The following is a 22,995-nucleotide window of genomic DNA, read 5'->3' on the forward strand; positions in this document are numbered from 1 at the left end:
GAGCACTTTTGAGACCTTCTGCCTCACTGTGGTGCCATCAGGTGCTCCCTTCTTTTCCAGAACAGCCAGAGTTTATGGAGATCTGGCAGGTCGGCCAGCGGAGTGCAGAGGAAGTTAGGATACAGAGCCACAGTAGAGGAAAGAGGTCAGACAGGTGCTTCTGGAGCCAGGGCTCGCCTCACACTTGTGGAGACCTCTGCTCAAAACCTAATCAGAAGTTCAAGAGGTGACAGTGAAGCTTAAACAAAGCATGGAGCCCTTCAGCATGCAGGTTGCTTACAACTCTGCAGGTCACTCGTCTATACAACTGCCCAATCTGGCAGCCACACTTAACTAAGGCAAGGCAGCGGTACGTGCCAACCAGGCAGCAACAATCTGGATTGTGCTGGCGCTGGGCAGCACACTTGTTTTATGGACAGAGACCAAAGCCTCATCCTGAGTGGAAGAATGTTCCACCTCCGGGGTACATGGTCTCCAGGGAACACCCTCCACCCCAGGTCACCTCTTCTGCTGCTAGTTTAGTATAGGCTTCACTGAATGACATGGGCTACAGCTGAGGGGAGGGGAAGGAAGGGGAAAGGAGGGGAAGGGAGGGGACAAGGGGGGGAGGGGAATGGGGGAGGGGAGGGGAGGGGAAGATGTCATCCACCTTTATAACAAAGCACAACAAAAGCCAGAAGCCTGGCAGACTGGGCCACAGCAGATTGACCTCTCCCTCTCACAAGCACTCAACTTGTCAATCTCCCTGAGGTCGTGAATATGGTTTCTTTCCCAACAAAAGACTATGCTGAGGAACTACAGACCGGAGACATTTTTCTTTCAGGGACTCAACTGAGTGTTGAATAAACGCCACATCTGCTTTTTGAGAACCAAGGCCATGGCTTTGCAAATGCAAATCAATCATTGCCTAATAAAATAATAATAAACAAAAAGTGTACACTTGCAAGGATTTCTTTATTTTAAAGCAAGATAGCTGTGACGTGTCTTAGATGCTCCAACCTATCATTACAGTCCTCGTCACATTTTACTGTTTCTCCACATCTCACCTAGACCATTTCGTCTCTTACAGTCTCTCTACTCTACCACCCATTATTCTAGCTCCGCAGCATACATCTACTTTTAAAAATATGATCCAAGTGAATACATCTCACACTGCATCACAGCACATATGATTCAATGCAAGTAAAATAAATGTTTTATACATAGTGCATTCTGATCTTTTCCATTGTGTTTCACCCTTTGGAAATGACAGACTGGCCCACTAAATTGGTTTTACAGCCCTCTGATGGGCCACAACCCGTGGTTTACACACTGATTCTTGGTGGCATTTGTACCCCTCCCCACATGCTTCCCATCAGAATTAACTCAGCCACCATCTCAGTGTCTATGCAGTTCATGGAGAATAAAAAATAGATTTGAACCAGCCAAGCATGCTCCAGCGGAAAAGCTATGATGTCTGCACAGCTAGGAGACTGAGATCAGGGGAGGCAGCAGAGCAGAGGGCAGGTCTTCTGCTTGGTACAAAGGCAGCGAATAGCCACTTGGGGGGGGGGGGACGACAAGTAGGGAGATGTCTCCCTGGTGTCCTCCAGGAGGCCCACTACTTTGTTCAAGTCATGCAGTCTTCCAAGATGCCAGACATTCTCACATTCAAGCCTGCAAAACACACAAGGGCCAGGCGCACACACCTCTGATCCAGTACTCTGTGAGGCTGAGGTGGGAGGACTATAAATTCAATACCCATGTGGGCAACAGCAACTTGGAGAGAGCTAGTCTCAAAAGTATGAAAAAGGGAGAGCTAGGGATATGGCTCAGTGCAAAGCCCCTATATTCAAACCCTTAGTATTACCCTTCAAAAAAATCAAAGGATGGCTTGTCCCCTCTGTCTCCACACAGGTGTATCAGGTGGCCTGCCACCCTCCTCATGCCCAAATTGCTTCTTTCTCATTCTCTGGTCCCAGGCCAGGCCAGGGTGAACCTGTGGAACCCAGACCCCTCATGGCAGCTGAGCATCCCAGTGTGCTCAGGCAGGTCCCCAGATGTGTGGACTGCCCCGTTAGGCACAGCCACATCCTTCGGGCTCCTGAACCCAACACCCTCTCTCTCTGCCTCTGCTCCTGCTGCTGCTCTGCTGCCACACCACATACTGCGGCCACCCAGAAGAGGAGGATGGCAAGACCCCAGGCGTTCAGCACCACTGGGTCCTTTGTGTACCCCCATGACCTTTACCTCATCCTCTCAGAGAAGAACCAAGACAAAGTAACTGACTCTAGTCCAAGCAGGGAGGCCATCCTACAAAATTAAGGCTCTTTCAACTGCCCCTTAATACCCAGGTGACACCATACTATCCCACTGGCCTCCAACATGTGGACCCTCACTGTGACAAGGATGCTGGAGCGGAAGGAAGAAGCCTGCTAGTACCCAGCGCTGCCAACAGACCCACCACAGGGCTCCTTCTTCCCCTATGGACAGTCAACTTGAGTAACCACAAAGGCCACTCTTCTTGTGGAAGCATGAGCCAGCCAGCCTAGGAGTGCGCAGGAGCCTTGTTCCCACCTCACCATATCTCTGTTCAGCCATGGAGCCACAGCTCTCTGGACAGGTCACCCTGAAACGTCTCTAGAACACACAGGAGACATTGTAGGACTGCAGGCTCCTTACACTCACCTGAGATCAGAGGGTAGCAGTTCCACCAGGGAGCCAAATGCAAGGCTCTCCACTTCGAGGGTGCGCATTCATGTAAACATGGCGCTTAGAGAAGACATGGAGGCATGTGCCCACAGTCTAGCACTTGGGAGGCTGAGGCCAGAGCGCTGTGTGAGCCCTGGACTCTGAGGGCAGCCTGGGTAGCACAGTGAGACCCCCCTCAGCATGCGTACATGCATGCATGTGTGTATGTTTCCCTCCCAATCACACATGGAATACCCACGCTGGACATTCAGTCCTGGCCTTTTCCCCACCCTACTTTCCCAGCTTACCCTGGAAAAGAGAAGGCTTATGATAGTGATGGAGCCCCAACAACTGGCCACACATCCTGTGGGCCGCGCCAGCCTACCTTGGTCAAATCCATTCCAAGTTTGAGCTGTGAGATGAGATGAAGTATCACACTACGCTGATCCTCCATGACACCCAACTCTGCCTCTTCTTTGTCTTCATTGTCAGTTTTCTCGTCTTCAGACAAAACCAATTCGGGGCCTGAGTTTGGCTAAAAGGAAAATCATCATTAAGTATCATCAGCTGATCTGTCAGAAGTCAGAAACACAGCAAAGCAGCTTGTGGTGGCCCCAATTCTGCCCCCGGGCTTTCTCCAGAAGCCGTCCTGTTGACCTTCCATGGGGCAGGCTCTGAGCTCCGGCCATGCACAGTGCCTGCCATCCTCTTCATTCTCATCAGTGGCTGCCTGCCGGGAGACTGGCCCTGACCAAAGCACTCCCACGCCTATGTGACAAGGGCTCAAGTGTCCCCATCTTCCCTGTTGCCAAACCAGTCCTAATAATTTGTTCAACCCGTGACACTAATCTAATGGAATCTAGATCTAATGTAAAATTTTCCCTTCATAAATAAAAGTTGGATTCTCTCCTGGGACTAAAATGATCTTACTTACAGAAAATTTTACTAAAATTATTTCTACCCAAACCAATTAGGATCGCTATTATCAAGTATAAGAAATCTTAGAATTGACATTAATTGAGGGAAGAGACTGAAATGAAAGCATAAGGAGAAACTTGTGGAACTTTGTAGTGATATAGAGGCTTAAGCTGGCCCATACTCTGCTTTCCTCAACACAAGTATATGAATTTAATTACTGGATTTAATTTTTCAAATTACACAGAGAACAGGGAAGCTAATAAAAGGGACAAGTGGGATTACAGAACATATTAAGTTGCCAATACCCACGTGTCAAGGATCCTAGGTACAATGAAAAGCTGTGCTGGAAACTTCGCTGGAGTCACCCCACTCCACTGCTTCACGTTTACCCATGCTCTTATGATACAACTGCTTGTCCTTAAGCAAAACACTCTTTGGAACACTACAGACTTCCTTCTAATTACCCAGGACAGTTCAGGCATAATACACAGAGATGCAGCAGTTCAAGGATAAAGACCCGCCTAAGTGTCCAGGATGACTTATTAATCTCACCAAAGGCAGTCATCTTCCATCCAAAGCTACTAATCCATGCATACAAAGGTTCCCTTGGTGGTCACCACGATGCAGCTGTCCAGCACACTGCGCATTGGTTGATCGTCCCTTACTAACACTCCAAAGAGACAGCCACCCTGCTTCTTCCTGTCTGCTGTAGGCATTTTTAAAATTTCAATTGAAATAGAATTTTCTGTACAGACATATTCCAGGTTATCCTTAATCTCTAAATAACCCCAATTACACAGAGATGGTTGGGAAGGCCACAGCAAAGTCTCCACGGCTTGATTTGGAGTTTTCTTCCATCACGTGCCTGGTTCTCTAGCTTCCTCCTGTCTATTATAGGATATGCTGGCAAGGTACCCTACTAGGACACACTGAACCAATTGAGGAATTCTTACCCACTCTATCCCAGGAGAGACTGCCCTGACGGAAACTGCGCTGATTCTACACAGAGAAGTTGGCCAACGCAGGGGCAGAAGCCACGCATCACAGTCAGGACCTGAAGCCGCCCTGCTTCGCTGATGCCCCCCTTCTGCTGTGCTACCGCGGCTGCCCCCAGCAATGAGACGCTGAGCCCAGCTGGCTGGGGCCAGGGCGCACAGAGCCACCCTTCTGTCCCCCTGCCCTGAGGGCTCTTCCTGCCCCTCCTCTGGGTGTTCAGCTCAGCGTTAAGCAGGTGCTGTCTCGGTTCCCTGTGAGCCTGCATTCCCAATCAGACGTCACTGAACCAGACAGCTGGATACACACCTCTCCCAGGCCAGAGGTGCTGCAGCTGCCACTCCCTTGTGGTGGCCTCAGGCACATATGAGCATAATTCCCTCAGTCCATGGCCTCCTCAGGGAGAGGATACTGCCTGGACATTTTGCTGTGGGAGGAAAACAATGGAAAGGAACTAAAGTCAAACCACCACCATGTGCTGCAGGTAAAAGGTAGACCTCGGTGCCCTAAATACCTTGGCAAAAGAGGTCGCTGTGTTTCAAATAGTTATTCCTGCTTAAAAGTAGTTGTTCTCACAAAATACTGTCAACTGATAGCTCAAATGTGGCTGCAAGGAAGGAAAGAGTCAGTCTTCCCTTTTTCCCAGAAGTGAATACGTGGGGGAAATCTTCATCTTTCCTACTTGCTGTCATGTTCAGCGTGACATGTTTATAGAGGCCCACATCTCTTTCTGTCTGCCTTAACTGAAAATTACACCCGCCTGGCCAGTAGCCACCAAGTCTTCTGCAAGACCCTGCAGCATGACAGGTGCTCATTAATGTGACACAAACCTCCCTAACTCCTCCCAGTCCCAATCAACACCCGGTGTCCCATGGGCAGGACGATTCTTTTCAAAGACTCACTGCCACAGAGAATTACAGCTGCTATGCAGGGTCCAGGGCTGACGCATCAGAGCTTTCAGGCCACTGACAGCCACTGAGGGAGGGACAGCCACACGGAGCCCAACAGACACCTCCCTCAGCTGCACAAGTTCTTGGCAAACCTTGCCCCAAACTTAAACAAGAATCCAGTACTTGGTATCTTCTCTTTAATGCAACTTCTGAGAACCTGCCTTCCTTTTTTTTTTTAACGACATAATACTATGTGGATAATTCTTTTCCTACCCAACCTCAAATAAATAATTAGGGCCTTCTTTTTTGAAGGTTCCTTTCTTTTTCTGATTGGTAATAAGCAGCTCCGTCCCTCTGCAGAAAGACCAGGCCACGCTCCATGTGTGTCCTGGGAATGTGGGAGAGAGGGCAGCCTTTGGGAGGTCAGCTGGAAATGCACACAGATGTGTCGGCGTCCACACAGCGCCCACCAGCAGCAGGTGCTATGGGGAGAGCTGAAGATTGGAGGTCATGACGGAGGCTGAAAGGCCTTTCAGGGCCAAGGACTTCATTCTGCTATTCTGACATGAGATCTGCCACCCTCCCACTCTTAAAACGCCCTGCTTCTCTCCTGCGCGCCTAGGCTCAGCCACACCTCTCCAATGTATGATTTTTACCTATAAAGCACAAAAAACAAACTGTAGGTGATAGATGATGGCAGAATGGCGTCTCCATCTCAGAAGAAAGACGCATGTCAGAAGTGGTTTCATAATACTCAATAGATTTGTATGACTTAAGAATGAACAGGTCTCCCCTTTCCCAGAGATCTTTGCAAATGAGCTAGCCCAGCCACAAAAATGTACCCAAACTTGAAGATGAAATGGAATTAAATTATGTTTTAAGTAGAAGCAACCTTTGGAAAAATGAAATTTTAATAAAAACAAAAATTGTGACTCAATATTTCTGCCACACAAGCACCCTGGGGCATATGGCGTTACAAATATCAAGTGACTCATGCCTATTAGCCAAAGCGAGAAAAACAAGTGAAAATTTGATGGACAAGAAAAGATTAAACGGCCTGGCTGGAGTTTAGACACCTTTACTGGAGGCCTAGCAGAGCCCACAGCTTCTTGATTCAGGCCTCATGGACAGACCTTAAGATGTCCATCACCATCCTTGAAGTCATATGCAATAATTGCAAGGGCATTTTTCTGAACAGAGAGCCCATAGCTCTCCAGGACTCTCAGAAAGGCCTGTACCCTCAGCTGACCTCAGGCATCTTCAGATCCACATGAGGCCATGTAAGAGATGGGGTCTTGGTGGGGGCGGGCCGTCAGGGCACCTGCAGATGTGGCCCTACCCTAACCACAGAACTCTGCTTCTCCAATCGGGAGGAGCCAGTCCGAGACTGCCCAAGTGCCAAATCAAAAGGGAGAACTGACTTGTATGAGGCTGACAATAGCTCAACCGTTTTCTCACCAGGGACTCACTTAGCGCTCCTTCCAGCTCCTATTTTCAACAAAAATTGTAATTTTTTCAATACAAATGCAAATATGAAGGAAGAGTGAATGAAATGCCAATCTGTTTTATTCAATACATTATGCAACTTCATTACAGTTTGGGTCAGTTCCAGGAAAAACCATAAAGCAGACATTGACCGGTAGAATCCTCTCACATCTCTGTCATGGGCCTTGCCCACCCCCACGCCCTTTGGGGTACCTCACTATCCTTCTCAGACAGTGACCCCACCTGCTCTTTTCTCCTGAGATCTGGCCCGCAGAGCACTGCCATCAATGTGCAGTCCTCCATCTTCGCATGCCTAATAATCTAAGGTCCTAACACAAGGGGCTGAGATGTCACTGGCTCTGCTTGTGGTGTCACAGTGAGGCCTGTGGTCCCACTGTCCACCAGACAGGGAGCGCATGCATGCTGGAGTCATTCTGTTGCAAACATGCAGGGACTCCACTCCAGCAGGATTCAGTGGGGATCCCCAAGCACCTTCTGCCCAAGGGAATAGCAACCCTGGAATAGGAGTCCTAACCCTAACCCTAACCCTAACCCTAAGTAGACAACACTCAACAGAAAAACATAACCCACTAGTTCACGTGATCTGCCACTGTCCTTAAATGCTACATGCCAAGGACAGACAAACCAGCTAAGAATGGACATCACCTTCTCTAGTTGTCAGCACACCACAGCTCCACCAATGTTAAAGCCTGGTAACTTTCCCCACATGCAGTTAACTTGGCAAGAAGGCAAAGGGGTGAACTGAACCATACCAAGGAGCACTGGCACCAAAGAACAAGAACGAACAAATCCAGATATCCTTACAGGGAAATGGAACTCTGGCCATGTCATACAGACTTGGGGGGTTCAGTGCTGCGGGGTGAATCCAGGGCCTTACATGCTAAGCATGCACTGTACTGTTGAGCTACATCCCAGCCCCTCACAAAGCATTTTAAGGGTATCTTGAGGGTCACAGAAGGGCAGGCAGTGGGGAGATGACACAAAGCACCACTCTCAGATATCAGACAGACAGCAGCAAGGGGAAAGAGGAACCGGGAACAACATCCCTTCATTTATAACTTATTCCTCAATCCCACAGCTACATGAAACATGCAATCACATGCATGTGTAGCCCAGGTCCAGGCTGTTTTTGTTCACTGGTGGCTAAAAAGCTGATTTGTCAGAAAATGAGAAGTTCTGAAAAAAGCAGAAAATGAAAAGTTCTGGAAAAACTAAGAGGGGGAAGCTGTGACATGGGCTGGGAGGATGAAGACAAGATGGCTGAGAGAGACAAAAGGCATGAATGAAAAACAAACAATGGAAGAAAAGCAAGGGGTGTTAGTGTCTAAGAGGCACATGGGCCTGGGGAAGAATTACTGAATGTGTTTGTTTTTCAGTTCGAATAATAGTGCATTACTGTCGCTGGTAACCTTAATGGAATCCATCAAACCAAAGATTTAGCCCTTTCCATCTCTAGCCATTTCCTATTTACAGTGTATTGAACCAAATCATCACAATCATTACACAATGCTACAGTGTATCTTGATGTTGGCAACATTCTACATCCTAGGATGGCCATCTAACAGCCTGGCATCAGGGCAGCTGGTGTAGCTGCACCCGATCTGGGCCGACGCAGTACACCCAGGTCATCCCCACCGCCTAGTACAGGCAAAGCTAGCTTTCCCCTATGTCCCCAAGAAACTTTTTATCAGAGAACTACCAAGCGCAAGGCATTCACTATTACAGGCTTGGAAAAGCTGAGCTCGCCTGCAGCCACAGGAACATAAAGTTTTGTTGTATGAATGCCAAACGGCTGCTCCAAATGACCTACTGTCTTTGCCATACTTCGAAAAGGTGGGATTTCTTTTCCTGCAGGGTCTCTTTGGTGCCTGTCTCTACTAATTTCCCGAAAGTAGGCCATCTCTGCTGGTGGATGGTCCCTCAGTTGATTGGAGGGATGCTCCCCTCTGGTCAGAAGTCATGCCAAGGACAGGCGTGGACACGTGTCTTCATGTGGCTCTTCCACAACTGCTGCCCCTGGCCCTGATGTCGGGGAGCTGTTCAAGGCTCTTGCACATGAATTATTCCCTCTGTGGAGCCACTCCCAAAGCCAGGTGACGGACTGTGCCTCAGGGACCACCGGCGCCTTTGGAGGATCTTATCTCGCCATCTGGAGGTAGGTTCAACAACAAGGCCACTGGGAGGAGAACCAATGGAGAAGCTGGCTCTGTCCTTAACAAGTCCAAGCACACGTGTGTTCACACAGCAGGCTAGTCCCCACCGCCGACCTGGAGACGCTGAGTTGGTGGCCACTGACATCACAATCCTCCTGCTGCCTCGATGAGCAGGGTCTCTGTGGATTGTGGATGAGCTGGCTGTCTTGCGCTAACCACACATACATACACATTTACCACACTTGGCTCTCATAGACTGGAAGGTCAGATGCTCTTCTTGAGCAAAGGGGCCGACCTGCAGAAAGGGTAATTTTAAACAAAATGCACCCTGGAAGGTAGGAGAAAGGCACTTCTGGGGAGGGGAGAGTGTAGGGGGCGTTGGGCGCCAGCCAAGATAAGCAGGAACAATTACACCAAGGGGATTAATAGGCGTTCCTTTAAAAACATTCCAAAAAAGCATTCATAGGGAATAGCAGCATGTTTCTGTCTCATTTCCACATAACTGCTTAGAAACGAGGGACTGGTCATTTTTAAATGAAAGGAAAAAAGAAAGGAATCAACAAGGAGCAAAGCAAGCCTAAAGAAAGTACAAAACTGCAAAGGAAGCAGTGGGAGCAGGCGGAGTGGGGGGCAGCTGCTCTGCAGCTGTGGCTCTGTGGCATGCTGCTGGGGACACTGACAACCAGAATGCAGGAAGTGACGCTGCAGCGCCCAGGTGTGCGGTACATCAGCATCACCCTGCAGCCCAGGCCGAGGGGAGAGGGAAGGGCCTCAAAGGACACCGTGGCCTACTAAGAGCCAAGAGCTGTGACTGGTGCTTTACAACATCATCTCATGGAGCAGGAGGCTGGCATTTCCAACCAAATCCAGCCCTGAACCAGGAATGTGCTCAAGGCTCAGCAGGACTTCCTGTAAGCCAAGCTGTGTGGGAGCCTAGGGACCAGGGCTACCATGCCAGCCTTTGGTGTTGCACAAGCAGAATAAATCGCAGAAGCTCATTAGCACTGGGATAAAAATCATGACAAGGAAAAGAGGCCACCAAAACAGGCAACATGACCATCAGGCTTTAGGACACAGTGACACACAGCAGCAAGAGCTCTGGGCTTTGTCGGCGGACAGCCCTAGTGACAAGTCCTGAGGCCACTTGTTTCTACCTATAAGGCTCGATATCCTTGTCTGTAAAATGGGGATGGTACTCCTACATCTGAGAAGTCACCACACATCAGAGTATGCAAGGGCCTCAGCCAGAATGTGGCTCATAGAAATGCCTGGTAAACAGCCAAGTCTCATGCAGCCAGGAACTTTCCTGAGTGACCACAGCACCCCCAGGCATGCTGACCGGAAGCCACTGCTGTCAGAGCCATACCCGCCTAACCGTGCACAGCCCTCCTCTCCAAAGTGGCCCTCTAGAAGCTGCGCAGTGCCTGCCACTCTCTCCCTCCTAGACCTCCCAGCAATGGGGATACTGAGGGCTTGGGGGCTGCCATGGTCCAGGTTCTCCAATGTAGTCTGTAGCCCTGACCAAAACGTGGCATTACTTCCCAGGTTGGACGCTATGCTGGGAAAGACTTCACAGGGATTTCAAAATATCCTCTACCAAAGTCACCTGCAGATGTGAGGACCTCAGGAGACAAACACAAACAATAAAAGGAGAAAATCAGAGAGGTAAATTGGTACTGGTATGCATCCCCAAAACATGGACATGGCATCCACAGCTACCACATTTGCCTGAAGATCCAAGAAAGGGAAGAAGAACTTCCTTCCAGACCACATTTTAGGCATCCTGCAACTCTTTTTTGGGAACCGGGGATTCAACTCAGACCCTTGCGCGCTTGCCAGGGAAGCACTTATTCCACGGAGCCATCTCCCTGGCCCATCCTGCAACTCTGAGAAGAGCAGCAGCAATGGTTTGGAGCCAAATGGTAGCAAGCACTAGGCCCACAAGTTTCTCTCCCCTCCACCACTTCAGAGCTCACAGAGAGCAAAGCACTACATCTGATAATAAAGGTGTAAGGTCGAAGACAAAGTCTGAGTTTAGCAGGCTGACACTGGCTGAGGAGGAGTACATATATCTTTCTTCCTTTGTTCTGGTCCTGGGTCCAACCAGTCACTTCCAGCTCCCCATTTCAGACTTAGTTCAGCTACATTTCTGAGGCACCAAGGCATGCGGCATCTCCATCCTATCCAGGCTCTTGATAGAGGCATACATCCATTCGGGCACGTACTAAGTGGTACTGACGCAGCAATGTGCTTCCTGACTGGACCAGGAATATCAAGTCCTTTAGGACTGAACCACTTACGACATTCATGGCAGCCTACTCAGGGCTGTGAGTTGAGAGGCCACACCCGGGGCTGGGGAAAAAGCCATACTGTGATCAGTTAGCAGCCTCAGCCAGGGCCCAGAAGTGGAGCGTGGTGGCCGTGGCTGTCAGCTTCCCCTAGCCAAATTCCCTTCGGTGACAGGAACTGAACTGTTCTAATTCAGTGCTCATTTCTAGAACACAGCACAAACGATGGCTTATAACATTTTCAGTAAGCATTTTCCCAAAGCAACAAATAAAACCAAAGAAAAATGAGAGAGATTTGTGGACACAAAATTTTACAATCCAGCTTTGAAATTACAAGGCCAGTCAGTGCCAGAGGTCACATACTGTGCTTCATTTGCATGAAATATCCAGAATAGGAAATCCACAGAGACAGAGAGCAGGTCTGTCTACATGTGCCTGGCCAGGAGGATGAGGGGTGACAGCTAAATGGTGTCAGGTTTCTTTTGGATGTAAAGATAATATTCTAGAATCAGTTGCGGTTATGACAACGCGCACCAGTGAAGATAATGGAGTCTACCACATGCTGGTACCCCGCAGTGGAGAACGGGCACAACACCACTTAGTGTATCTCAGTAATGCTGTTATGTAAAAAATAGAACTAAAGGACAGCAAAGGCAGTGCAAGAGTACCCAGTAAAGGAGGGGAAGGAGATCTGAGGCTCACACAGGCCAGCGACTGCAGGGGCAGCCACACTGGGGCCACAGGAGGCAGCGACACCACAGCAGCAGGCAGGAAACAAGCGAGGACAGAGACCATGGCACTGCTGGGAGGCCTGGCTGAAGCCAGGTACACTGCTGTGGCCCGATGACTGGCTCGGCCCTTGGCGAGCCTCTCTATTCCCAGGGCATTTCTAAATGGGTATCGCAGGCTCAGCTTTCAGATCTCCCGATTTCAGGTGTGTGTGCCAGCTGCCCAGTCAACATGTCCCTGCGGCTACCCATGGCCAGCAGGAAAACAGACCCTGGAGAGATGGCCCTGTCCTGATCCCTGGGATCCGCAGGTGATACTTTCACAGCAAAGGAAACTGTGTGCATGTGATTACATTAAGAATGGAGAAGTTGTCCTGGATCATCCAGGAGGGCCTCACATGACCACACAGCTCCTGAAAGTAGATTCTTTCCTGGTTGAGGTCAGAGAGAGATGTGGCCGGGAAAGCAGGGCCAAGGGGCTGTGGGGTTCCTGTCTCTGAGGATGGAGGAAGAAAGGGTCACCAGCCAATGGATGTCAGCAGTCTCGACCAGCTGGAAAGGCCAAGCAAACAGGTTCCTCCCCAGAGCGTCTAGAAACGAAGTCTAGACGCTTCCTTGGCCAGTTGTGGGACATTAACCCAATGAGGGTCACCCACCTGATGGTCACACCAGACTGAACATTCTAGAACAGACCTTCCAACAGATGTCCCAACTGTGATCCTCCTCACCTCAGGGAAGGCCAGCTTCAGCTTTTCAAGTGCTCAGTCACGGCACTGGCACATCCTTGGCTCTCCCAGCCACCAGCAGATCTGCAAATTCTATCCAAAACCTGGTCATTCCTCAGAGCCCCCACTACCATGGCAGAAGCCACCATAATCTCTCACCTAAATAGGGCAATGGCTTCCCAGTCAGCCTCCTGTGCTCTGTCCCCCACTGGTCACACCCCCTCACAGTTGCCAGGAGGCATCTTAAACCATAAAGTGCATAGTGTCACCCTTATGCTCAAAACCCTCCCCCACCTTATTCAGAAGAAATCACAAAGTCCTGACGACGGCCTGGGAAGTCCTATGTGGTGCTGCCCTACTAACCTCTGCTTTCCTCGCAGGCTACCCCACTCGACCCCCATCATTGTGGAGGCTTCTGTTAGTGCCTTTTCCCTCTCTGTGTGTGGCTTGCCCCCTCACTTAACCCAGATGGCTCCTCAAAAGTCACCTCATCAGAGTGGCCTCCAAATACGGTGTAAGTCCTTCCTTCCTTGTTTCTGTTGCTATTACACGCTAGACCTCAGGCACACACCGTCCCCAGTCACCTTCCTTCCATCCTTCCAGAACACCTTCCCAGACAGATCACCTTCCACCCTAGCTTCCTCCTCTGTTTGGCAGGGCACAGAAGGACACTTTTCCCCAAAAGCTCACACCCACTCTCTAAGTCTCCACTGGGGACAGGGTGTAGCTCAGTGGCAGAGCACACACTTGGCTCTGGGTTCAATGCTCAGAACCACAAGAAGGAAAAGAGGTGAAAAAGTCTTCAATGGCTTCGCATTGCCCACCAGAAAATGTCCTCCAACCCTCCATTCAAGGATTCTTGATCCGACCCAAGCTAGCAGCTTCCTCATCCTCGCTGTTTTCCTCCTCCCTCCATGGACCACAGTATTCACGGAGTGTGCACACTACCCTCAGGTCCACATCCACTTCTTCAACCCCCTGGGGTAGAAATACTCAGAAGTTCTTGCTATGAAACATGCATATACTTTTCTTCTTGCCAGTGTTTCCAGAAATACTCAGAAGTTCTTGCTATGAAACATGCATATACTTTTCTTCTTGCCAGTGTTTCCTGCACAGCACAGCATAACCACTCCCATGCCACTTAGGCTGCACGAGGCAGTATTCTAAGTAATCTGCACACAACCTGAGCATACAGGAGGACGTACACAGTTGTCAGTAAATCCTACACCATTTTACATATGAGGTTGCGGGGAGGATACCAACCAAGAACTAGTCTGATTCTCAAGCTGTTCTCTAGAGCTGCACTGCCCAATACAGTAGAAACTAGACATGTGTAGTTACTTAATTAAATGCAATTAAAATTTAGTAAAAGTGGCACTATCTACATATTGAGTACTCAGCAGCCCCAGAGGATTAATGGCTGCCACACTGGACCAGTTTCGAAAAAACAATTACTTCCGCAGTTGCAGCCAGCTCTTCTAAAAGTTTGTGTTGGTACGTTTGTGCTACACAACAAATGCGTTCATCACGGTAAACTGGCACATATGTGAATCACATCTTACTGCTTCTCGTGTCCCCCTTCCCTCCCGCTCCCTCCTTGGCTCCCCTTTCCGTCTGCACAAGGAGTACTTATTTCCTATTGTCTATCTTTTATTTTGCTCTTTAAATTGCTTGTTGGGTTTCCCATATAAGAGAAGCACACTGCAGCAAGTTTTATTGGAGAGTGTTGCTCTAAAGTGTCAGCGTCCTCCCAGTTCTTCCCTACTTGTTGCACAATTATTGCACTACAAACCAGCACCTACGCCACGACACCGTGAGTGCATCTGGCCCTCCTGGGCCCTGATCACTGGAAGGCCTCATGGGTCATCCACTGGCTGTTGTCACATCTAACTGTTCTTAACTCCTTGGTAATGTGAAGCTCAGTACAGATTCTGAAACTCTGAACTTCCTACTGGAACGCAAAAGAACAATTTTACAAACACCTCCATCTCAAAAACTAAATGGAGAAATGTAGTCGACATAGTCAGTAGTAAATAAAGTGATTCTGTGCCTAAAAACTTCAAGGAATTCTACTATGATTTACTTCTGTTGTGACCAGTGGCCGTGCTGAGAATAGGCTTCTGGTTTTCTATATCCCGTTTAAATTACTATTGACTTATGCTTTGTGCTGGGAGACACATTTCTTCTAATTTTACGGATGGTAAATGCCTTTATTCAGAAAATAAATAGCATGAAACTAAAGTCGATGCTACCACCTAAGAGATTCTTTCAGATTCTAGAGTTAATGCCACTAATTGTTAAACTGCCTTGTTCTTCCCCAAAATTACACAGTTTTGAACCTCAACTCTACAGTAGAGACAGAAGAAAAACAAGGATGCAAGTCGCAAGGGCATGTGGTGCAGCAGCAGACAGAAACTCCTAATCGGGCCCGCCAAGTGTGCTGCCCGGGGCTTGGAGCCCCAGCAGCACTGCGGCTTAAGAGAGGTGCAAAGTCCAACCAGGGTCGGAAACCCTGGGGCCAGGCACAGACTTTCATTTGTTTGCTTTTTAGCAATTATTTTAATTGAAGTATAACTGTTAACTTATACCCAGTGCAATGCACAGATCTCAGCATACAATTCCATTTGATATACTGGTGCTTTAGAACGGTTTTTAAGCATACAGTTCAGGGATATTAACTACATCAATATTGTGCAATAGATCTCTAAAACTTTTTCAACTTGCAAAGCAAACTATACCTGTTGAACAGTAACTCCTCTTTCCCCCTCTTCCACCTGCCCCTGAAGAACCTGACTTTGAGTTAACCAAGCAACTGTGTGATGTGCCCTCGAGTCAGAACACAGCTCTAACCATTCCAGGCCAAGCAGGTAGAGCAGCAGCCAAGAGAAGCGCAGGCCCCAGGGAAAGGCATCATGAGAGGTGAGCTTCCAGACCTACTGGCTTGATGGACGCAGCTCCGGGCTAGATATCGGGACATTTAAGCAGACAAATGAACAACATCTCCCGTATACTTGTATATTTCCCCCATTAGATTAGCTTCTAGAAATGACACTTGCTGACCTCCAAAACAAATTGAGAAAACTATCCACCCTCATGGTATGCCCATCTGTACCATGCCCAGTGGTCAGTCAGTTCTGACTCTGAACTTATCTGTCCACTAATCATTTATATATCTCAGCTGGAAATCCCCAAATGACCCTCCCCAATGGAAATTTCAAAAGGATTCAATAAATCAAAGGACATAAGTAGGGGTATCACAGACCACAAAATAGTTCTGATTCACAAGTCATTAAAATCAAGAGGCATTCACTGTGCTTTGCAGGCCGAAAGAGATCACATTATGAATAATGGGACAGGCCAAGTGCAGGAAGACCTCTCCTACAGATACCGCTCTGGCACCCGCCCAGAAGGTGCACTCCCAGAGCGTGACCACAAGGCACACGTGGCGCAGCCCAGCCCAGCACTCAAGGACCAAAATCAAGCACATTCGCCCTTTCTTGCTCCAAGAAGTGGAATTTCTAGATTACTTCCTAGCTCTCAAGTAATCAATGGTTTGCTGCCATGGGTAATGCAAGAGCTGGCCATTTCTGAAACAACTCAGAGCTTAAGCAATTTTAGACACTGCCTTTTTCCTAGATAGCTTCGGCACATGCTAATTATGTCCAGGTTTCTGTAAATATGAAAAAACTAAGAAAAAAGCATCCGGGAGAAAACAGGCTCCAGTGTTGGTAGAAAATTAAGAAAGAAACCAAAAACAAAACCACCACGGTTCGTAATTTCAAGATGAAGAAACACCAATCACCCTCTGATACTGCTACAACCTCTAAAGCCTACTCAGTACCTTCTGGTTCAAACAGCAGGCATTTCCTCTGCTTTTCAATTTGCGTTATATGTGTCCATTTTTCTAGCTACCGTGACAGAGGCCATTAAAAGAAGGTTTCCCTGCACTTTTATTCAAATGCGAATTGAATGAAAGATCTAAGAGGGTAATTGCAGCAATTCATATTTTTTTCATGTTATTCCACTGCCATAAAATCCAAATGAGGCTCACTATGTCTTCTACTTTAAAAACTGTCTACTTTAAAAACTTTAGCATGCTCTTCTTTGCCCTGCTCTCAAAGGCGTCATTCAGTGAGAACTTCAAGGGGAAATTTGTGAGACAGCCGTAATCATCTTAGGGTGACGTGAACAGAGTATGGTGGCATTAGTAATGATCAGAACTGTGAGAATATTTGTCATTAGCTCAAAAAGAATATGAAGTTTAGGTCTAAATTTAATTACGCACGATTGCCACTCCTCTAAGTACTGAATTCAGTTTCTGTTTGTTTTTATCACTCTGATACACAGTATTTCCATTTATGAGACAAAAATATTCCAATGAGGACTTTCCAAGATAGGATTTTTGTCACTTTCAGAGATTTTGACAGAATTTTCTATTCTTAAACAGCACATCTTCCTCCCACTCCAAAAACATGGTCATGAAGCACATACTCGCTGTGAGTTTCAAATTAACCTCACAGTATGTGACACTTTATTTGAAACTGATGTTTAACTGGATATTTTTATTTTATCATGTCATGCACAACCCAATGTCTTTGAAACTAAAAAAAGTTCAACTTCTATCATTTAGTGTTTCATTTTTAAGAAATTAAACTATTGCTTTTTTCAAAATGATGAATATACTACATGAAACTGTCTGAAAAACAAGAAACATCAAGTCACGTATGCTTGTGCTTGCCTATAAACTCAGCACTCTGGGAGGCTGAGGAAGAGGACTCAAGTCCAAGCCCTGCCTGGGTAACTTAGCAATTCAATGACAACATCTCAAAAAATGAAAAGGGCTGGGGATATAACTCTGTACAAAGGAACTGAGTCCAATGCCCAGTTCCAAAAACAAACAAAACCACCAAAACAGCAACACCAGACCCTGGAGGGAAATAGAAGGTCCAAACTAAAACTTCTACCGAATGTCTTTCTCCACATTCTGACATTTGCTTCCCAGCGAGACGGCCAGCAAGAAGAGGAGATGAAAATGACAGCCTCATCACGGAGCACTTCACATTTATCCCTCATCCTGCCCCTAGCAATACCAGGGATCTGGGAGTTGAACCCAGAGGTTCCCCACCACTTGGCTATACCCAGTCCTCTTTATTTTGAAATAGGGTCTAAGTTGCCGAAGTCGGCCTAGAACTTGCAACCCACCTGCCTCAGCACCCGGAGGAGCTGGGATCACCACCACACCTGGCCATAACAACTCTCGGATTGCAAGGACTGCCTGTTTGTGACCAGATGACAGCCCAGGATGCACGAGTGTGGAAGTCCACTGGGGTACATTCCCACAGTTGCCAACACGCAGACCTGCCTAGGGGGCTTGTTCAGGTTTCTATTCCTAGTTGGTGACACAGAATTCTGGGACTTAATTTTAATTTAATACTAAATTATGAAAGGCTTCCCAGATGCCTCCAGCTGCAGGGGCTTTACATGGAAACATTTTACAGGGGCCACAGCGATCGGGACCTCTGTCAGGGCCTCTGACCTCTACATGTGTGTCCACGATATGGGGAAATCTTGGCATGCTGTATAGAAAGAAGTCTCAGAAAATACTAATTGGAAAGTTCAACAACCCAACTGAAAATTTACAAAGGCTATAACAGAAGACATTAAAGGCATAACAAATACAAATGGCTAACAAACATGTGAAAATATACTTAACATTGCCCATAACTATAAAAAATAAAAAGTAAAGGCAAGACACCACTGCTCACCTACCAAACTGAAAATAAGAGCCCGATTCTTATTCTTGAATGGCAAAGGTATGGACAACACCAGCCCTCATACGCTGCTCAAGGAGCATAAATTCAGCTTAATCTTAGAAGGCTTTTTGATAGTAATTAGCAACATTTTAAATTCTCACATGTGAATTCCACTTGTATTCATACTAGAAAATTTCCTCACATAAGGTAGATTTGTACACGGGTACAAAAATAGAGAGCGCAATGTGTAGCACTGAAAAATTGGACATCCTAAATGTTTTCTTCTAATGTCTGATTAGTTACAGGCTAAATAAAATGTGATTTATAACTCCATGAATTAGAAGACATTCGCTGAATGGAAGGGCTTTGAAGCTACTCAAAAGAATGCAAATGCTCTCTACATACTGGCATAGGAAGATACTTAAGAGATAATGTTAAACTAAAAAGCCACAGAACATTACCTATAATATGAGATCATTGGAATAAAAAGGCTTTAAAAATGATAAATGTCTATGCAGTGGGTGGGCAAATTCCCTAGAACTAAGGTGAATATCAGAAAAGTGAGTTTAAAAGGTGGATTTCTACTTTTGATTTTGTACAAGCTCCACACTGTATTTTTATAATGTAATTATGTTATTTTGCAGTAATCTTTGAAATTCTTCCACTGCCAAGCTGTAAACTGTCTGACCTGTCAGAGCCGAGACGTTCTGGATTCATATCCGGCTCACTGCTGAGGTTCTCGGGGCAGTGGGTAGAGCTGGGGTGAGCAGCAGGGGTAGGCTGAGAAAAACAAGCTTGGAAAGGAGGCACCATGTACAAAAAGCAGAGCCAGCTATATTCCTACTAATAAAGGGGCCATGCTTTCCTTAAAGGGCCAGCTCAACAACCTGCCTGCTTTCAAGCCAGGGGATGATTCCAGTTTCGCTCCTGCACTACCCCTAACGCATCCTGTGACCCAGCTGTTCACCTGCCCTCGCAGTGCAATGCTGTCCCCAAGATACCTAAGTCCAAGACTGTGGCAGGTAGGCCACACGGCAGCAGCAAACTAAGACCACTGATGGAATGAAGGGCACTGAGCAGGTGGCCTTGACTGAAGACACTGTTCTAGATGCTCTAGGTAGGCTCACGGCAACCTTTAAGAGAGCTTAAAGTGAGAAGAGTTGCCAGAGAGAAGGAAAGGACTGTAAGAGCAGGAGAAAGAGATACAAGGTTCCTGGCTCGAGGGACAGGATAGGGCCCTAGGCGAAGAAATCTGGGAATCCCCCAGAAGCTACAAAAAACAAGTGAACAGATTTTCCCTTGAGCCTCCAGAAAGGAGCAGCCTTGCCAACACTAGGTTAGACTTTAACTTACAGAAGATGACGACAGCAGGGTTCTGGTGTTTTGTTACAGCAGCGACAGGAAATAAATACAAGCCACTTCCTTATTTCTGTGCACCCCTGACTTCCGCTGTACAGACCTGTAGGCATCAGCCTGAGGACCCACCTACAGGGGCCCACAACCTGGGTCCACACAGCCAACTGGCCAGGTGCCTTGCAGACTTCCTGAGAAAAACCCAGGCAAGACATCAGCAACAAACTCCCTTGATGGTTGGTCAATTAGCTCCGTGTGGAGAAGCCATGTCTGAAAAATGTATTATTAATGGAAGTCTTTGCTTTTCCTGCGCTTCTTTTTTTAGCTTGTTGTTTATTGTTTCATTCATTTTTATGGTGCTGTAGGTCAATCCACCTACCCTGTGCATGATAAGCAAGCACTCTACCACTGAGCTACACCTCCAGCTGAGAAGCCCTTCATAAGTCTTGCCACATCATGCAAGTAACATGTGTCTTATTTACAGCCAGAATATCCCTCTGGAAGACAAGTGAACCTAAGAATAGTGTAACAACAAATACTCCAAAGGGTCCCCCAGCACACTTCATATCTACAAATGCAGGCAAGCAAGCTGGGTCAAAGAACAAACGTAATAAGGACAGACACTATTAAGTTCCAGCCACTGAGCTGAACCCTGGATATGTGATCTTATATAACTGTCACCACAGTGCTATCAGGAAATTACTATAGGACCACTGATTATGTGGCTGCTCTGGTTCTTACAGGCAGTCATCATGAGAGTGTGGGTTCAATGCACTGTGAGGCTCCACAGCCAGACTCCGGAGACACCTCCCACTAATCCCCGCCCCCACCAAGCCACAGTGTGAAGTGACAAAATACCAAGAGGCTTAAGAGTGGCTCAGTCCCACTGCTAAAATCCAAGCACTTAATTGCACCTACCAAAATACTTCTGGACATTGAAGAACTTTTTAATATCCAAATCTCAGACACAGGATCTTCCCTACCAATTGATACCTTCTTTAAAAAAACAAAACAAAAAATAAATAAATAAAAATAAAAAAAACAACAACAAAAAACCAAACCAAAAAAAAAAAAAAAAAAAACCACTGAGTTTTCCAAGAATAGGACTGAAAGCCTTTGTGCTGTGGGGGTTTGGACTAATAAGCACTTGTGCTAAGTCTTTTCCAGTACACATCATAAAAGCACCTTTCCTTCAGGACATGAGGGTTCACCTGATAGAACTACCCACCAGGTAGGGCAGTATTTAAAATGGGCATGGAAGTTCCCATTATGCAGGTTCTATGAAAGACACCATTCCAAATATGTTTTTAGCACTAAAAATTGATTAAATGCAGGTAAACATGGAAGGACACACTCTCCTCCTGTTCCCACATCTTGTCCCAAAGCAATATATGATATTAGTATCAATTTACTATGAGGAAAGTTCATACCTCCCACAGGAGTCATTTCCTCCTTGAATTAAATAGTACAGTTCTTGCGGGCCAGCCAAATAGCAAAGCCTCAGGGGCCTGGAGTTCGATCCCTGGGCCTGCCATGCTGGTTCCGCCCCCAGGGTGCACTGAGAAGGCGAATGAATCTGGGTGTGGTGGTACGCGCCTGTAATCCCAGCTCTTGGGAGGCTGTAACAGTGGGATTACTGAGTCCGATCTAGTAGTGAGACCCTAAACACCCTGTAGACCCTTCCCTAAAAATATAAATAAATAAATAAAAATAAATAGTACAGTTCTCTTAAGCTAGTACAGAAAGCTGGCTCTATACCCCAGTACATAAATAATTGAAAAAAAAAAAGAAAAAAAAAAGACACCTGGGATCCAATCCACATGCTCCAAAACAGTACATCATCGTGGGGCAGTCCCTTCCCAGAACAACTCACAGGCCTCTCCTAAACTCATAAAGTGAGTTCAATACTGCACGTGTGCTAGAACAAAGGTGAGATTCGATCCTCTTAAAATATTAGTTTTAAATTTTAAAAAAAGTTATATAGGGTACAATGGAGCCTCATTCATGAATTCTGCGATTCTGGGAAAGATGGCTCCATTCATATTAACCACCCAGTGTAGAACTCACAACAAAAAAATTTTTGCCAAATGCTTCTGTTTGGTAGCCCTGTTCCGATTGTTCTTCTTTTTTTTTTTTTCTTTCCTTCCTCAGTACTAGAGATTGAACCTAAGGCCATCACATATACACACACTCACAAATACCTTTTTAAAAAATGTTACAGCATGATCCAAAGTCATTCAGGCTGGGCTCGAACTTGTGATCTTTCCACCTCAGCTTGTTAAGAGTGCTCAGATTACAGGCCTATGCCACCAGGTCAGGCTCATTTCTTACTATTTTTAAAGGAAAATGATTCTGATAAGATGGAGGAAAATGTGGCTGGAGACTGGAGGAAACTTGAGACACATGAGGCTCTCTGCCGTCACACGGCTGTATCCTGCCACTCTATACAGATGGAGGTCATTCACTAGGACTTTTGTAGCCAGTAAGGGCAGCACACGTGACATAAGCCAGTCTGGGGTGTGCGCAGCTCACAGATGTGTGATAAAAGGCAGAAGAAAGGAGCAGGGCCTTGGGAGGGATGACAGTGCACTTCCTCAGCAGAAGGAAAAGGATGGTGGCAGACATGACAGCACCGCGTGTTCTCCAACAGCACCCGCCTCGCAGAGCCCACCCACTCGCCGAGCTACGCCAGCACCTGCAGGCAAGGAGTGCTTGGGTCCCAGGAGGCCGGGGACAAGGTGGGCAGCCAAGGAGCTGCTGGCATAGTATATGCTCAAGCCTTAGAAAGGGCCCCTCAGGTTCTGCATCCCGGGGTCTGCACCCCGCTGCCAGAGCTCATAGACCTCCCCAAGGCTCACTGCCTCGCTCACACGCCTCGCTCTATTTCTTCCCTTATGCCCACACCTACCACCACTACCAAAACACTAGAAACCTGGAATCAAGCCCCTGCAATGCTACAAGACTCAACTCAAACTGCTAAAGGGATACGTGAACTCATCGATTAACTGAGGCAGAGTC

The 22,995-nt window shown here is 47.1% G+C and overlaps 1 protein-coding gene across 4 annotated transcripts in view; it reads right to left on the reverse strand.

Annotated features, from left to right (window-relative positions):
• Osbpl10 (oxysterol binding protein like 10) overlaps positions 1-22,995 on the reverse strand; it is a 314,690-nt gene that overhangs the window by 31,424 nt on the left and 260,271 nt on the right. For all 4 annotated transcript variants that reach the window (XM_004634215.2, XM_004634216.2, XM_023718519.1 and 1 more), the window contains one exon: positions 3,056-3,205. In XM_004634215.2, the coding sequence (XP_004634272.1) occupies positions 3,056-3,205 (150 nt within the window). The remainder of the gene's footprint in view (positions 1-3,055; positions 3,206-22,995) is intronic.

The sequence above is a fragment of the Octodon degus genome, unplaced genomic scaffold (genome assembly GCF_000260255.1).
Source record: "Octodon degus isolate 3935 unplaced genomic scaffold, OctDeg1.0 scaffold00059, whole genome shotgun sequence".
In the NCBI taxonomy this organism is placed as follows: Eukaryota; Metazoa; Chordata; class Mammalia; order Rodentia; family Octodontidae; genus Octodon; species Octodon degus.